General features: G+C 44.9%; 5 protein-coding genes and 1 long non-coding RNA gene across 10 annotated transcripts in view; 4 read left to right on the top strand and 2 right to left on the bottom strand.

Moving 5' to 3' along the window:
• ome (dipeptidyl peptidase 4 omega) overlaps positions 1-17,920 on the top strand; it is a 68,109-nt gene that overhangs the window by 19,699 nt on the left and 30,490 nt on the right. For 2 of the 5 annotated variants that reach the window (XM_001353168.4, XM_033382342.1), the window contains exon 1: positions 13,929-14,099. The exons of 1 other annotated variant lie outside the window; for it this stretch is intronic. The gene's annotated coding sequence lies outside the window, so the exon portion shown is untranslated. Of the gene's footprint in view, positions 1-13,928; positions 14,100-17,920 lie in introns of those variants that run through there. 2 more of the 5 variants (XM_015187134.2, XM_015187135.2) reach the window with 2 other exon arrangements.
• gdrd (goddard) lies at positions 329-986 on the top strand. The gene has a single exon (XM_002134732.3). The coding sequence runs from the start codon at positions 423-425 to the stop codon at positions 837-839; it is 417 nt and encodes a 138-aa protein (XP_002134768.2). The 5' UTR covers positions 329-422; the 3' UTR covers positions 840-986.
• Positions 1,883-2,877, top strand: LOC117184490 (uncharacterized). The gene is made up of 2 exons (XR_004469879.1): positions 1,883-2,413; positions 2,467-2,877. It is a non-coding gene; the product is annotated as an uncharacterized lncRNA (long non-coding RNA).
• LOC4813112 (uncharacterized) lies at positions 5,500-6,140 on the bottom strand. Its single transcript, XM_001353170.4, has one exon. The coding sequence runs from the start codon at positions 6,103-6,105 to the stop codon at positions 5,656-5,658; it is 450 nt and encodes a 149-aa protein (XP_001353206.2). The 5' UTR covers positions 6,106-6,140; the 3' UTR covers positions 5,500-5,655.
• Positions 6,156-8,342, bottom strand: LOC6900372 (myosin-7). The gene is made up of 2 exons (XM_033382343.1): positions 8,271-8,342; positions 6,156-8,165 (listed from the first exon to the last, which is right to left on the bottom strand). Exons 1-2 carry the CDS (start codon positions 8,307-8,309, stop codon positions 6,240-6,242), a joined length of 1,965 nt encoding a protein of 654 aa, XP_033238234.1. The 5' UTR covers positions 8,310-8,342; the 3' UTR covers positions 6,156-6,239.
• LOC6900371 (uncharacterized) lies at positions 12,547-13,226 on the top strand. Its single transcript, XM_002134730.3, has one exon. The coding sequence runs from the start codon at positions 12,670-12,672 to the stop codon at positions 13,108-13,110; it is 441 nt and encodes a 146-aa protein (XP_002134766.1). The 5' UTR covers positions 12,547-12,669; the 3' UTR covers positions 13,111-13,226.

The following is a 17,920-nucleotide window of genomic DNA, read 5'->3' as shown; positions in this document are numbered from 1 at the left end:
TCGAGGACATCGTCATCAGCATCACTCTCATTGCAGTCGTTAAGTTATAGACTTTGATTTCGTTCCCTCCATTCAACTGTGGCGCAACTTTTATCCCCAACAGACCCCACCCTTCGCCAAGTCGTTTCCGAGATTTATTTGCCTGGCGCCCTGGCAACGACGACATCGACAAAGACGGCAACGAGGGCAGTCGACATCCATATCCTTTGGTCGTTTTTCTCTTAAATGGCTTTAATTGATTTCAGCTTTCATATCTCAGCTGGACACATTTTACACTTGATTTCGCTTCAAGGAGGCGACGACTGGATGGATAGCTCTCTGTGACATTTCCCCCTTTCGTTCCAATTCCAATTACTATTCCCATTTATAATTCTCAATTTCTGAATAACTAAGCTCAAATATATATATATTTTTTTTCTAAAATGTCCGATAAACCATCAGAGGAATCTCTGAGCAAGGTCCTTTTTAAAGACGTGCAATTCGAGGAGGGCTCCGACAGTGATGTCGACTTGGCCTTGGGAGCTCCAGGTACTCGAAAGCGTACTGAACAGGCCAGAGAGTTCGATCAGATTATGACTGGAATTCAGGAGCGAATGGCGCGGGTCATGAGTCGCGTGAGTTTGAGCTGTACTATGATTAATCAGCTACACCGGGACCTGAAGGCCAAGCTCCCCGGCAAGTTGGGGGATGAGGACGAGGCCAAGGAAGCGGGTGGTGACGGTGAATTCCAGAACACCGATTTCGACAATGTTGCCCTGGAGAAGATAACTGAAGGTCCTTTACCCCTTCAAATAACCGAGGAGATCCTTACAGAAGAGGGGGAAGACATGCAACTTTAATGCCAATTCAAAAATGCCCAAGAAAACCGGTCCACTTCTGAAACAATTTACGGATTGACTAAATAACAATACCTATCATAATACTACACACAAAATAAATGGTTTTCCCTTCTTTATTGCCATTAAAGTGGTAATTCTCAAACTAAAGCGGCGCCCAAAACAGAATATCATTCATATGAATGTGAACCCTTCCACAATAATCTGGGCCCCTTTGCCTGACATTCAAAATTTATTTGAGACTTTCTTTCCGCACACAACTCCCCAGCGAGACCTTCCTGCTCTGCTCAAGTTCTGGCTTTGTTCTTTCGGCAACAAATAAAGTTTTCATTGACCGCCCTTCAAAAATTGTACCCGAAGCACTTCCGAGCAGCTGCACTTGGTCAAGGGCTTTTTGTTTTCCCAAAAACTTTGCCGAACCTCAAATGAAAACCAGAGTCGGAAAATTTGAGACTGAGAATTTGCATTTTGGCCCACACAAAGACAGATTGCCTGGGGCCCGACAAATATGCTAAAAGCAATAAATATGAGAGAGAGAGCATTCTCCAAGTTTCTCAGCTTCTGGCCCGGCTATTGGCAGAATCTGTGACAGGGTCGAACCCGAACCCGAGTCCGGGCCAAAGCCAAAGCCAAAGCTGAAGATAATTCGCCATAAATTGTTGACACAGCAGCGTTAAATTATATGAAATATTTTTATTGTTAACTTGCGAAAATGTCAAAAGCATTTTGTCAGATGGCAAATCTCGACGGCAACAGCAACAAAAGGCAACAATTGCGCAGCGCGTTTATCACTTCAACTGCTGCAACTGTGGCACGTTGCAGCTGCTCCCCCCACGGGGAGCTTCCACTGCTGCTGCTCCTCGTTCTCTGACATTTTGTCATAGTCGGGGAATGCAACTGTTATGGGTATGGGTATGGGTCGTAGTCGTAGTCTCGGAGTCCTGTACTCCTTCACAGTCGTTCATTTTGCAACAACTTCAGCTTCACGCTTAAGTTAACTCTGCCTCAATGTTGTGTGTGTCTCTTCTGTGCGTGTGATAACCGACTTGGCGGAGGCCAACTCGCTCGGATGAGTCAGTGAGAGTGGTTCTGGGTTCTGGGAGTGCTCAGATGCTCAGAGCACTGCAAGGAAAGTGCTGCACTGTGCTCCGAGGCGAAGATAAATTGTAAGACTTTATGCTGACTTTTGGCGGAGAGGAACCCAAAAGACTGCCTACAAAAACAAGGCAGGGCAAGACTCCAGAAATCATTCAGTGACTGAACGAAAGAAGGCAAACGGAAAGATTGAAGATACTTATTGGTTACAATCAATCACTTGAACTGAACTGAAAGACACTGTTTTCCATATCTGGTCTGCCAGATGAGAGGTGAGAGAATCATTTAACGCCTCGTGGTATTGTTTAATCGCAGGAACCAATGAACTATGTGTAAAGATTCAAAGCCTTTCATCTAAGGCCGCGTTCATTCAGGCGACATCTAGCCTGGGTGTTTCTGATGATGGACCAAGTGGATCGCGTTGAAGTTCTGTCCCAAGCAACTGTCCCGACAACCCCAAAACCAAGGGCTAACCATAGTAAGTTCGTTCAGACTGTAAATCATGCTGAAAAAATCATCATGAACTCACGCACAGGTGAACAGCACTTGGAATATGTAGCCCACATTGAATAAAAGAGACAGAGCCAAAGCCAGTCCCATTCAATCCCCAAGTTCAATGTTACCTGTCACAGGCAGCGGACAAACTAATAACGATTCGATAATCGCTGCTGAGAAAGTGAGTGGGAAATGAGCATTCGTAGAAAATCAATCGCATTGAAAATGAAACCGAAATTGAAACTGAAACTGAAGCTAAACAGGGCTGCGGTTGATGGGCTTCGACAGAGAAGTGTCCTGTCATGCCATGGCTTTGAAGCTCCTCCTGATGATGATGATGACTAAGTCCAAATGGAGCTGTCCATCTACCAAGGACTCGAATTCTTTTCCTGAGTGAAAAACTCTTGGTTGTAATCTGTGGAAATTAGCATTTCAATCAAATCTTCTTTTATGTGTCTGACTTGTTTTATGCCTCAACGACAGCGACAAGGGCATCCCATCCTCCAAAACCTCCTGCCCATTCCTTTGCTCATTCCCATTCCCATCCCCATCCCCATTCTCAATCTCAATCTCATCAACCTCATCATTCCTATCACCATCATCATCATGGGTAGATGAAAATGTATCCGTTCAGTTTATGCATTTGACGAGCCTCGAAAAAGGAAAATTGTCGAAATTGATTGATTAAATATTTATTCATACGGAAGTGCTTAGCGTGTTTGCCTCTGCCCCTTTGGGGATTCCTACATATTTATGAGCTGTGCTGTGTGGTCTTTCCAAGGAACTTGTTCGGTTTTTTCTGGGTCTCTATTTTCGGTATTTACCCCCCGACTGTGCCATTAATTTAGTTAGCTTGGAATCTCTTTTGGGCCCGACTCAGCTGCACGGTTGAATGAGTAGTTGAGCTTCATAAACACACAAATAAAGTGCTGATCCAAACAGGTTCTATTAACCAATTTTAACATACTGATAAAATATTAAAGTAATTACCTATATTACCTATGTATATCTAGAAACTTAGAGCGATTGATCAGGGCACATCCCAAAATCTCTAAGCATTGAAAGCATTCCCACTGAAGGGTTTCTTGGGTGTGGATTTTGCCAGACACCCTCATCTGCTCATCTCTTCTTATCCTGCGGCGTTTCCTGGGGCTTCCCTCATTAATTCGGTTAGTTTTCGGCACTTAAAGTCAATCAACTGACCCGCAGGAAATCTTAATTAAACAAACTTGTTTGCGAAATCTCTCACAAATGCCCTCAGTAACGCACACAAAGGGGCCGAACCCACGGAGAAGTTTGCTGCGGTTTCCGTCGGTATTGAACCAATTCCGGATACACTTAGCCAGAGCATGAGGTTGAAAGCATACAGGATACAGGCTCACAGATACCCACAGACTCCCGTTCTGTGGGGTGGGGAGACGTGAACAACGGTTTGGTGATGTTTTGACTTTGATTTTTGGCTTTTGTTTTGACTCAAGCTTGGCCAGACCCCGACCCAGACCCAGACACATCTGGTCGAAAGGAAACTGTTGTTGTCTGTGAATAGGTCTCAACAACTAAGAGGTGTGGCTGCACCTCTTACACCACTTTCGGTTTGCTTTCGGGAACGGCAGAGTCAGAGCCAGAGCCAGCACTTTTCATTATTCCAAGTTGGTTTTGTTCTGTGCCCCGGCCTGGTCCGACTTGGTCCGACCTCTGTAGGCCATTAAAGAGCTAATAAATTTTCGTTCTCCTATCAATCGATGGCCGAGCAGAGACGTAGGCCCCATAAAGCGGATTTTAATGGCAATGTTAGCCGTGGCAGCCACATTGGGGCACCAGGAGGAGCGAACAACTACGGGTAGCATGCATCTAAGTAAAAACGGAAACTCAAGCAGGTCCTCCTATCATTTATGGGGGAAAGAAAGTGCCATGAAGTTTGCCATTTTATGGGCTTACAATGAGTGCAGAAAATGCATCAGAATGACGATCCGATTGAGGTGAATGAGCTCTGTTCAGCTTGAACAAGCTTAAAGAAAACTAAACTTCATTTTCATTCAATACGCAAGCTACCTGCTCTTCTGGCTTATGGCTTCTGGCTTCTGGCCGCCCTCCACTCCATCTGAAAGTCTTCTCTACTCTGTCCTCTGGGTACTCTGGACCCCATCATAATGAATGACCGCAGCACTCACTCAATGAACACCTTTTGAACCCAATTGAGGACCCCTGCTTGTGTGTCCTTATTCAATGGAACAGAGCTCACTGCCTGCCCGCATTTCTACCCCTTGGGGTAATAACGCAAAAAATAACAGAAAACAAGAATAATAATGAAAAAGAAAAGTTTCGTTTTCCCCTTGATATTACTTTAAATATGCAAAACTTCACTGTTTTATGTCCCTTCCCAGTCCCGCCGTCCCGCCGTCCAGCCGTCCAGCTGGCCAGCTCCCGGCTACTTGTTCCTCTAACGAAGTGCGGGGATTCCCCTTTCGAGGCAAGCTAGCAGGCAACACAAAAAATAATGTTCAACTTGGGCCCGCACAAATACCCTCGGCAGGGCAGAGGGAAAACGCAAAGTTGGAAAAGCGTTGGGAAAAACTTGCGTCTGTGTCTGGTCCCGGTCCTGGCCCTGGTCCTGGTCCTGGTCCAGGGCCACTTTTGCATTACATTATCTCAAGTTTTGCGCTGGCAATTTCTCATATTTTCCCATATTCTTTCGCCTGTCCCGAGTATTTGTATTTACCCATTGTCGTGCACATAAACATGCATCTGACTTGTTCCTGTTCTACGAGCATCATCGTCCGCCCGTCGTGGGGCCCAGCAAAGGACATGTAGTCGACATTCCGTCTGCCAAATACCCGTTAGTTAAGAACGAATCGCCAACGCGTGCGATCACTGCCAATGGGAACATCATTTACCCGCCTGGAATCCACGACAGAGAATGAAACAATGTTGGAAGCAGCTTGGATCATCGGTATGGGAAGGAAAGTGTGGTCCGTTGCACACATTTCGCGAATAACATATATACCCCTGTGCTCTAAGACTACCGGGTATGGAAACAGTGAAAAACTTTGCCTTATTTTCATGTCAAGCCAAATTAGTTTTGAAAGTTGCTCAACTTCTCTGTCTCGTCTTATGGTGACAGTAATTTTTAATAAAAGCTGCCAAATGTCGAGAAAATTTGCAATTTGTGCGTCCCGATCACCGGCAGCCAAAACTTTGATTGTTGCACCATTGTTCCGAAGGTTTCTTCTTAGATTCTCCAGGTAGTCGGCGGTTTCTCCTCTGGAATGCTATAGTCCCTATTCCGTTGACGATGGGCCAATCCGCTTATGTGTTTGGCGAGCGACACTGTGCCTTCCAGCTCGCGCTTGAGCTTAATGCATTTGGTGCGTATGTCGACGTAGGAGCTGCGCAGCTTCTGGCCGCTCCTGGCTTCCGCTGGAGTGTTCATCTGGTTCCCCTCCGAGTCCTGCAGCAACAAGGAACTGCTACTCAAGTCAGGGCAGCTGCTTGTCTCTAGAGTGGAGACTGAGCCCAGGCAGTCCACGGAAAGGCGACCCTCGACTGGATCACTATTTTTGCGGCTTAGGCGCTCAACGATATTCAGGCAGTCTCCGAGGTCGTCCTTCAACTTCTGGCACTCCTGCAGGCCAGCATCGAGACCCGTCTCCTCACATCGCAGTGCTTTTGATTTAAACATTTCGATTGAACATTTTTGACTGTAAAATCTGAGCACCAAGTCAAAGTAGCTAAATACTCAAAGTGGGGTTCAGTTTCGATTTCTAAAAGTATAAAAACACCGCCGGATTAGCTGTCAAAGTTTAATACGAACATTTAATTTGGCTGAACGAATGGGGTCACCACGTCGATCCCGCCCACCCAGGCCTCTACCCTCGTTGTGGCTCGCGTCGTACTCCGTGGCTGCTTCTCTGTGGTTGTTTCTTGGGGCTTGATCTCCCTCTCCAGATCCTCAATGCGATCAATGAGATCATCTATCGAGTCCATGGCCTTGCACTTGGTAAGGCAACTCTTCACCTGGATCTCCAGTTTTTTTTGCCTTTCCAACGCATCATCGAGGAGTTTCTCCAGGTCCTTAATGCGCTGGACTACCTTCAGCGTCTTATCAATATCCTTCCTCAGGTCTTCGACAGCTTCCTCCAAGCGAAGCAGCCGGCTGTTGAGATCTTCTGTCATGGCGAACCTATCCTTGATGGTTTTCGTTAGCACCGCAATGTGAGCCATCATATTATCCAGCTGAGTCTGAAGATTTTCGATATCTTTCGTGGAGTTGTCCAGATTCTGTTGGAGTCTGTCCAGATCCGTGAGCAGGTCATCATTGCCACTGCCATTGTCAGAGACTTTTTGGGATCCAAGCGCCTTTATCTTTTCCAGAGCTTCATCCACCCTTTTTTTGAGGTCCCCCGTTTGCTTTTCCAAATCGCTAATGTGATCGGTATATGTTTTATTTGTTTTTTTGACATTACTGCTTAGGTTATCCGCATCATTCCCGATACCATCGAGGAACTTACAGCAGTGCCTGGACCTGTCTACTTGTATCTGCAGGTCTTTCACCTGCTTTTCGAGATTGTTTCCCTTTTTTAGCCCATTTTTACTGCTATCGGCTGATTCTCCCGCTGGATTCTGTCCTTTAATAGCCTGCTGAAGCATAGTTTCTATGGTGGCTAGCAGTTTTCCAATCTCTTGACAAGATTTGATTTTCTCTTTAATGCCGGAAGACCCTTCCGAAGGACTCAGATCAGCAATCCTTTTGGAAAGATCCTCGACTAATTTCCTTAGGGCTTCAACTCTCGTTTCCAAGTCGGAAGTGCCAGCGTTTGATCCATTGCCGCAGTTCTCTTTGCACATGTCAATGGCGCTCGCTATATCCTTCAGTCTGTCGTCCATTTTCTTCTGGATGTCCTTCAGTCTGTCGTCCTGATCCTTTTGTCCTTCTGTGAGATCCTCTAGCTTTTTGTCAATCTCCTTGGCCTTGTCGATAGCTTCAGTCTTGTCCTTCTTCGCTTGGCCCTCTAAATCCTGGAGCTTCTCACCGAGTTCCGCGCAACATTTGTTGCTGACACCTTCTCCGCTCTTTCTTAATTTCTCCTCAATCTTTTCCATCTGCTCCCGTAAACCCGCCAGTTGCTCCTCCAGGTCTGCTTGCTTTTTCTTCAGCTCCTCCGCCGCCTTGCCTTGCTCTCCATTAGCTTTGTCCAGCTTCCTCCGAAGCTCCTCAAAGTTTTTCCCCAGATCCGCTTTCTGTTTCTTGAGGCCCTCAGCCAGCTGGTCACAACAGCTCTTTATGTCCTGGTTAATGAGCTTTCCCATCTGGCCCAGAATGTTGTCCAGGTCCTGGCCCAACTCCCCGACCAGCTTGAGGGGGTTTACCTTCACCTCCGTCGAGCTAGCTTGGTCTTTGGCCACGCTGTTCAAATAGTCCACGATCTTCTTCATCGTGGTCTTCTCGTAGAAGCAGCAGTGCTCCACCGGGGCCGTGTTGTTGAGGCCGACTAGCAGTTTGCCCAGACGCTGATTGAACCGCGTTACCTTCCCGTTCAGCACCACCTGGAGGTTGATCCATCTCGCTATCTGGTTGAAGTCATGGCACTCCTTGTCCACCGCACTTGTGATGTTTCCCGGCATGAGGCTGGAACTGTTGGCATAGTCATAGATTATTCCTCTATCATCGTTGTTGCGGTACTTGCCAGAGCTCGCCTCCGTAATTGCTGATAAGAGAAGCAGCAGCGACTTCAACGATATCTGTGCATGACATTGGCAGTTTTTAGTGAGGCTCTCGCTCTCTCTCTCTCTCTCTCCCTCTCCCCCTCCGTCAATGTAGACATCTGCCCGATTCATTGAACTCACCTTTGGTTTCATTTTTGTCACGTTTGTTGCGGTCCACATTGCTGTGCCACCGGTCGGCCAAGTTGTACTAACGGGCCCCCACCTACAGCAGAAAGGTCTGGGTTCTCTTGGAGTAGAGACCACCAATCGATTTGCATGGTGCGTTCATTAAAAGAAAGGGTAGGCTGAACAGTTCCAGCCCTAGCAAGAGAGAGTGTCTTTCCGCAGAACACATCCACAGAAAATTAAGATCTAAAAGGATATTTAAAATACCAGTTCCTACAACGAAAGTTCGTATGGTAGGACATTTTTAGAGAGCACTCGCAGAACACTTGAGCCTCCCCGATTCTACAGTCGCGGGCTTATCCTAAACAGCGAATACCCCTAGTAAATAGAAGGATGAATTATGCGGACAACCCAATGCAATTCCCAATGCCCAGAGCAGCATTTACTCGTTATCATCGCACAGGTTGTGGGCCCGGTGCCACTTGAAACAGATACCCAACAGGGAACCCCAAATTGCAACTCTAAACCGTCCCCAGCCCTATATCTCTTGTGCTTCCTTCTGGCATCCCGACTTTCGACTCCCCGAGGGCGGGGGCGGAGCGAGGCGAGGCGGACAACCTCAAATGGAAAACAATTTCAGCTACGCAAACATGGCGAGTAAGCTGGAAAAAAGAAAAGTATAAAAATTAAATTGCAAAGCGGGAAAGCCCCTGAAAAATGGGGAAAGCGAAACTGAAATCACAGCAAATGTTGGAAATAAAAGTGAAATATACTTTTGTGCTGCGCTCTGGGAAACAGACGAGTAGCGCAGCACAGCACAGCAAGGGAGGCAATCCGGAATAATTTTAGCTCAAGGTGTTTGCTCAGCCATCGAGGCAGGCGGAGAGATTAGTTTAATTAGTCAACGATTCGCGCAACGTGGCGTATGCGTCTTTCCGCAGACACGTGCCGTGCCACACACAAGTGAAGAGGCGGAAAGCAAAGCCTCCCAACCACCCAACCACCAAACCACCTAACCACCAAAAATGCAATCGAACTTTTCGTGTTTGACTTGCGATGGCTGCCAAGTGACACGCACACGGACACGGCCACGGACACGGCCACAGACACGGACACAGACACGGATATGGATGCCTCTGACACCCAAGAGGAAGTGTCCGTGAGACAGCGGCGAAAGACAGATGCAAATGATAGGTGTTGCGAGTGTGCCCTGGGGGAGCCAGGGGAAACTTTTGTAAGTAGTTGGCATAGTTGAGTCGAGCTCCAGCTTCCAGCTCTGCTAGCGAGTATTGCGACACGGCTGTAGAGCGACAGTTAATAGTAGGGATAATGAGTAAAGTTCAAGGCAATCTCCGCGATGCCAGGCAACTTTTTATTCCAACACAACTACACAACTTTAAGGCAAACATTTTTCAACATCTTCAATCACTTTATCCACTCATGGTCCCGAAAAATTAATAGAAAATGCTCGGTCGAGTGTAAAATTTTCATAAAAGATTGTTTGGCATTTCGTGCTTCTCTTTTATAGCTGGCATTTTTATATTGATTTGGGTCGAAAGCTATTTAGACTGTCAAATGACTTACGAGCATTCCATCAAGTTTCATTGGAGTGAAGTGAGGCGGAAAACTTTATATACTCCTTGGTTTTTATTGTATTATATTATTATTTTATCGCTGCGGAGGCCAACGAACAAGAAGAAGCATCTCCGATCCCAAGTTATTTGGAGGAAAACTGTTTTGTTGCCAGGGATAATCTAACCAAAGGATCGCGGTTTCTCCAAAGTTTTTGCATAACTCATAGCTTCCTCAGTTACGAAATATACATATTTAGAGGGCATTTAAACTGAGGCGAACCGAAGTTGGATTCCTTACTGGTTTTCCGTTTTGGCGGGCTTATTCGATTCGAACTCCTACACGTACCCACAGTATGCATGTAGCCGATATTATGCTATAAATTATTGACCTATCTGAACCTCTCTCTTTCGTGACATTTAGCCTTTAGTATTCGGTGTTCATCATCAATAATGCTGGAAGTGCTGAAATAGCTGAAAAAGGTTTGCTTGATTGAATTACAAAATAAAATAAAATAAAATATAATGAAAACCTAACCGAAACTTGTTGGACGAAATACAAAGCCAGACAGACAGACAGATAGACAGAGAAAGTCAGAGAGAGAGAGAGAGAGAGAGAGGGAGAGTCCTTTCCTTCATTGGTCGCAATAAATCACCTTTCAACCGCACATCAATTTCAAACTGGGCTGGCAGGACAGCTGGATGGCTGGAATAGAGAATGGTTAACTGCAATTCTGGAGCCAATTTCGGCCTGCTGTCAATTCCGTTCTACGTTTGGCTTAAAGAGAAAACGTGTACAGGCTATGGTATTTTGTCGGAATTGAACTACTACCCTTGGCAATGGCATTGGCAAGGTCCACAAGGGGCGGCTTAAATTTGTCAATTAAAAGCTTGGAGATGTCGGAAGGTGATTGCCATTCACATTTTCTGCAGACAAAATAAAAATGAATGAAAAGAAATGATAAGAACGAATATGAGCTGATAGTATGTGGAATTTTAAGCACAGCTCTCCTCACTGAATCGTTGAGCAGTTTAGTCTATCGAAACCAGAACGATTCGTGTCCTTTAAACGATTATAGTGTGTACTCATGTCATGCTTCCCAGCAAGGCGAAAATACTTTAGGCATTGCTGCATGATGTCAGCTTCCAGTTAAAGCCAAAGTGTACTACTTTGAAACAGTGTTTCCAAAAAGATGGTTTATCTGATATGTGTGTGCATGTATGCACATGAGTTCGACACCAGCTAGAAAATGTGGAGAGAACTGTGGAAAATTCGCAAAGCTTTTTCCTTTGCGATACCAGATTATGGGTCTGTGTGAGTGTCTGCAGTCATGCATAGGAATAAGCCGATAAAGCCCTGACAATTGTGTCATCGAGTAGCATTTTAGTTTCGGGATTCGACTTAATGCCTCTTGACTTCAATTTGCATAGTCGGCTTAGGAGCGCCGGTGGAAGAAATGATTGAATGGAAAATTGATAGAATTTCCCATTTACATCATGGCTGCTGGGGCAACTAACTAGATGGCAACCAAAATAATGATGATTTGAGCATATTGAAATTAAAGTGTGTGCTTTCTCGCTCTTTGGAGAGGCTTAAAGTAAATTATTTATTAACTGTTGCCACTCCACTTGATGACTTTTCGATGTGCCGAGCTCCCTTTTAAAGTTGATCCCTTTCTGGCGTTCAGTTAAGGCCAAATCTTAAGCTTCGCATTGTGACTCCTCTCAGCTTAGCTTCCTTCTGCCTTCTTAGACCAGCTGACAGGGCAGAAAAGGCAGTTCCCAACCCCACGACACCCTTATCATATTGACACTGACCTAGACCGCAAGGCGGCCGGGCAGTCGGGCCAGTATTATTTGCCTATTAATCTAATTAGAAACCATTAGGGAATATAATTTCGTCGCACCGATGTTCATATACTCTTGAACGTCTACTCTTAGACGATAAATAAAACATATCACCACGCAACATTCCAAGCATCTTTTCTGGCTACTTCTTGACCTATCATCAATCCCATGGCTAAATGATATAGTGACACCTCAGCTATAGAGCCGAGTATGCACACTGCTTTCATTATACTCTCTTCTTGGGCCCCCATCTTCAAGTCCCCCCTCTTGAGGGAAAATCAAGGACTTTGACCAATTAACAAAGGATTTTTTCCACCATTCTAGCACATTTAAAATTGAATGAAATAAAAGGGCTACGGATAAAGAGATTTAGGTAATGTGGCAAAGGAATCCCTTTGGTTCGGGCACCAAGCGAAATGATACTAAAGCTCTTAGTCTTCACTTTGCTTAAACGCCTATCCCGTACCAAAGGACACGCTGGTGCCCACAGGACGATCAATTATGAATGCACCACCAAGCAGAATCAGAATCAGAAGCAGAGGCAGTGGCGGAGGCGGAAGCTGAAGCCAACGATGCCATCATAAAAGTGTCCTTCCTCTGGTGTACTGTGGTGTACTGTGGTGTCCCTCGGCCTCTTGAGCAGCATTAAATAGGATAATGACGATTATGTTTATTGCGACATTGATTTTTCGCCTGCCGGCGGAGGAGGCGAGGTGTGGCCTGTGGGAAACTCTCATAATGTTTAATTGATAAGCCAACTAATCGGCTTACTCAGTTAATTATTATAATTGATGACAATCATCTAATTGAGCAACAAACACAGCAGGCTACAGTTTCTCCTTCGCCCTTCCCCTAGGCATCCAACATTTGAAACTATCAGTATAAGCCCCAGCTCGTACGGAATAACAAGTTAAAGTCCTACATTTAAATAAAAAAAAAAAAATATTATTTTTTGTGTGTATTCTGTGTTTTCTGTGAATTCACAAGTACGCAAGATGCCTATGAATATCAGCAACCGGTTCATGATGCTGGAATGTCTTCGGGAGAATGCGGCCAACAGACGTATCGAGGATCAGGCCCTGTTGGACCGCATCAGTGCTGCCCTAGTGAAATCCCGCGAGAGTCTCCGGAAAATACAGGATATGAACAATCAGCTGAAGGTGATAAATATTTCTGTTAAAAATGCCCTGGCCTCGATCCGTGACCCAGCGCCAGCCGATGTGGCGTATGTTGTCAAGGATATTTACAATATATTGGTGGACAATGTCGTTGCGTCTCTATCCAATCCAGTATTTGCATCAGTGGCTCAACGTCTGGAACCTGAAATGATCATCCCATTGGACTCTGCTCCAGCTCCAGAGGAAGTTGCCCATCCAGACTCGGACCCTCAGCCTGTTGCAGAGCCTTCTGCTTCTCCTGAGTTTTCTTCTGAATAGACGCTGCTACACCGTTGACGACAGACACGCTGACAATCCTATACACACCTACTATGTTTTCAAATTTGTGTTATTTTTTTCGTATTAATTTGTATTAAAATTTGGGTTTGAATGCAGCAATTAATAGAAAGGACTTTGGCCACTCCAGTTTTTATACTCGCTTCGCTCATGGCTCGAGCGACCAGCAAGTTTCCTTGACTTTCCCATTGTTAGCACAAACTAGTCCTTAGACGTTGAAAATCCTTAATTATATAATCGGTATATATTATACAAGAGCCGGAGACCGGACTACAAATCCCATACTTACGAGTATTTAGATCTATGCCCAGTTCTGCGCTGGTCTCTCCACTGTACAATTATTGTTTGTGTAGGAACTTTGACAGGCCACAGCTGGACGAGACGGCCAAGGCAGGAGCTGGAGCTTGAGCAGGAGCTGGAGGCTAAGACAAACCCATTTCGTAATCCGAGTCATGTGCACTTTCTGAACAATTTGTCGGCGATTTGCCGGCACGCACACACACGCACACCAGCACACCGATACCCATACGTACATATGTACATATGTATGCACATCGCCCATACGCAGAGTGTGACCCAAAGAGGAGCATGGTCGCGCACTCTTAACGAGGCTAAATGACCAGAAGAGCAACCTGTTGCGCGAGCCCACTCTCTCTGGGCCCTCGCTGTTCTGTTTTGCTATGCTCTTTCGCCGGCTTTCCACTCACGGCAGGTTTCGCTCTGAGCCGATTCCGCTCTGCTCCGCCAGCTCTGGCTGAACGCTCTGCTTCTGTCTCTGCCTCTGCCGTTCTCCAGCTGAGGCTGAATTCAGTTGCTGCTTGACTGTCGCCACGTGCGGTTCGCTTCGTTTCGTTTCGGTTCGCTTCGGTTTCGGTTCGGACTTCGAGAAAATCTCCTCCGCGGAAGTCAGTTTTCGTGTGGTTTGTGCCTCCGTGTGCCCTGTGCCGTGTGGCGTGTGGGAGTATCCATCTGTAAGTTCGACCTCGCGTGTCTCAACCAGCCTCAGATACTCAGATAATTGCATCGAGCGCTCTATTGGGCTCGATCTATTGGAATTTTGAGAGGAATTCCTCTGCAATTGCCGCCGAGCAATCATCCATCTGTCTATCCATCTGCCTGGGTGTCTGGGTGTCTGGTTCTGTTCCCCTATCTGTGTCTGTGTCTGTGTTTCCCTTCAGTTTCCATTCAAATTAACAAGTTCTGCAATTCCCATACCCATTCCGACTCTCTGACATCCACCGTAATCAAATTTCGCCTAGTTATAATTCCGATTCCGTTCTCAACCGGAAGACGTGCCCGCCGCCGTTTTGTCTGCGGAACGAAAATAGGAAAAGCCAACTAAAGAGCCAAAAACGAAATAAACTTTTCCAACGGCACTACCAAGCCGTAATATATATTTTTTGTTTTGTTGTAGCCGCATTTCTTGTTTATATAAAAACAACATCAGCAACAGAGAAACCAAAAAGCAAAATGCCAAAAAGCACGAATGCAAGCGAAGACATTTGCCGTCGAGTGTTATGAAGTGGTTACAAACTTGGCTTGTGCCTGTCTAAACAAAATACATAGTATATACTTATGCATATATGCACTATATAGACGTGCAGTATGTGTATGAAAGAGTTTTCCTTGGCTTCCTGCCGAAAAGACAAAATGATGCATTAAACTAATTGGAAAAGCTCTGCGGTTCTGCCAGCCAGAATCGAGAAGAGCCCGTAAGAAGTGATCAAAGGAATGTGTCAAGTGGAAGAGCATTACAGAGCCTGAAAGAAAATCAAATTAATATCAATAAAATACATATAGAAAAGGAAAATTGTACACTGATTAGAAAACAATATTTTCTTTAAATTAGTATTTTTTTTTTAATATGAGGAATATGTATGTTTATAAAAGATATTGGATATACATTTTTTTTTTTTTTTTAATGCAAAAAAAAAAGTGAAAATACAGCCAAACTTGAATATTCCTAGTAATTAATAAGAATACCAAAGTTTAGAAAATAAATATAATAAGTATATAGTAAATTTCATTCGCCACGCAGCTTGTTTTTCCATTTAACTCCCCTTCGAAATGCTGCATATTAATTCATCCATGCATTGCCCCAAGATTTTGCATATCCACACGAACTGCACAGAAAGCAGAATACTAAAAGCATTATTTAAATAATGATTGGCTTTCCCAGAAAAGAGCTTAGTGATGTTTTGGGCCAAAAGGTCAAAACCCAACAGCTTCAGAGCGAATTAGGGAGGGAGATAAGGCAACTGATAAGGTGCTATAATGGGGGAATTCCTCGGAAAGACCTGTGTGCGAGGAGGAGGAGGAGGATGGGAGACCTCAAAATTTTCACAAATAATTGAAAAATAGAACTCGTGATGCTTTCAGCGTACGAGTACGAGTATGAGTATGAGTGTGAGTATGAGTATTTCTGTGAGTGCGGGATTGCGAGCGAGCATTCAACCAGCTGTCCACGAAATCTAGGCCGTTTAAATTGCTCCACGCTCTCAGCATATACACACATTCACAATATTCAAACTATTTTTAGCAGTGTTCTATAGATACAAGCCACTCGGCGTATGAGTAATATTCCAAAAACTGATTGATGAAAGCCCAACATCGAATTTATGGCCACATTCAGTGAAGAAAACTCACCTTAGCAACCGCTTAGCGCCACTGTGCGGATTCCAGATTTGCTATCTCATTCGGCAAATAATCTACGCTAGCTTAAACAAAAAAATCCCATTAAAGAAAGAGTTCCCCTGCCAAAACAGAAATAAAAAGAGTAATCATGCAAAATTTTCCCGATTCAACAAAAAGCCAACTGCAAACACACAAGCTCGTACTATATGGACCTGGAGCTGTGATACATACATATATGGCGCTCCAGTCAGAGCTTATCAAAACAAAAGCCGACAAAATCTTGTATTTTTTGGTCTTAGTTTTATTTTTTGCATTCATTTGTTCTCTCGTTTGTTCTGGTTTTGGCCCGCAAAAAGTTCGTTTTAATGAAATTAAATTAAATTAAAGCGAGCTTTTAAAAGTTTTCAATCGAAACAAGTCTACAAAAACCTTTGGGCAAAATTGAATTGAGTCATGATATATTTATATTTATATTTATGTGTTGGCAATACAAAAAGAAAAAATGTAATGGGGCGTGGCTAATTAAAGCTAAAATGTCATTCGTTTTAACAATTTATTTCCAATTACATATACATATTTGGGAGGCATGCAAACTAAACACCGGTTCATCGGTGCATCGGCTCATCAAATTTAAATAAAATCAAATTAGTTTCGGCAAATTTCGATTGAAAAAAGGATTCCCAAACCGACTGCAATCTTGCACAATGAAATCTGAAATATGCAAATAATCTCAGTGGCCAGCCATTTAGCATTTCAGTGACAAGCTCGACAATAATAAAACATAAATGCAGAGTAAAAAACGGGGGGAAATTAATTGATTTAATTTAATGAAATGACCACAAACAACCAAAAACACTCGACAAAAGCAAAAGCGGACGGAAAATGTGAACGTAAAACTGTAAATGGAAAAATCATGAAAATAATTAAGCTGCCGCCAGCTAAAACAACAGCGGACAGGCCCAGGGCAGGACAGAAACTTAACAGCTTTATGCCGCAGCCGCAGCCGCTGCCCCTGCCGTTGCCCCTGCCGCTGCCTGTCCCGTTGCCTGTGCCGTTTCTGGTCCTCGTTCTGTAAGCTTAATTAACACTAGGATTGTGTCTGGGATGGGGATTCTCTGTGGGGTGGGGGTGGATGCTGGGTGGTGGGGGCAGATCAGCCTGGCGGCGCTTAATGTCAACAATAAGCTCGAGTGGGGCTGTTGCACTTTTCATTCCCTCCCAGGCCTCTCTTTGGGCCTTTCTCCTACTCGTACTCGTACTCGTCGTCGTTCTCGTTCTATGAATTTTGAGCATCGGATTTCCAGTGCAGATTCTGTGGCAACAAATCTCCAGCGATAGTCACGGAAATTGCTTAAATGTTGCAACGAAAATAACCGAATAGCGCGTTTAATTTATGCAAAAATTCAAAATTTGTTCGACTGGAGCTCTCTTGCTCCCCTGAAACTTGTTGTTTTTTGGTGGCTGCTGGCTCCAGCTCCAGCTCCGACTCTGACTGTCTCTGGGTGGCAGCTTCATTGCGCATTCAAGTGGCCCCGTTTGGCAAATGAAAATGAAAATAAAACCAGAACTTGGCCATCGCCATGCCCAATTGAGTTCGGTTGAGCTGACGGAGATTGGCCCCGTTTCCGTCTGCCCCAACTGCCCCGGCTGCCCCAACTGCCCCGACTGCCCCGGCTGATTTGACAAAAGTACTGCATTGGTTTTCTGATCCCTGCTTGACTGGCATAGTTTTCATTACCGTCGACCAAATTCCACAGCCTCATTTGAGGCGGGAAAATTGCGTATGCGTCGCGTGTTGCCAGTGCGATATAAAAAAACACGCCGCCTGAAATACAGGCCCCTATTAAAAGGCAAATAAACAAGGCAGGGACACATTGACACTACGATACACGCAAGTATCCGAGCGCGTAGAGGGTAAGGGGCCAAAAGGTCCGTCTTCTTGGGGTTCTTCACACGAAAACTCGTAGAAGGGAGGGCGTCTAAGGGGCAATGGAATACCCTAGATAGTGAAGAAGAAAGTGTCTCCTTTATGTGATTCGATGCACAGCATACACGATCTTATTCGGATACTCCAAGTTCTACAAAGGCCAGGCCAAAACAAGAGGGCGGTTCCAACATGATCCTTTGGCACAGCTGAAAGGGGTATCTGAGTGGTAAT

The sequence above is a fragment of the Drosophila pseudoobscura genome, chromosome X, assembly GCF_009870125.1.
Source record: "Drosophila pseudoobscura strain MV-25-SWS-2005 chromosome X, UCI_Dpse_MV25, whole genome shotgun sequence".
Lineage (NCBI taxonomy): Eukaryota > Metazoa > Arthropoda > Insecta > Diptera > Drosophilidae > Drosophila > Drosophila pseudoobscura.
The sequence above is the reverse complement of the archived record's forward strand: the minus strand, read 5'-3'. Positions and strand labels throughout refer to the sequence as shown.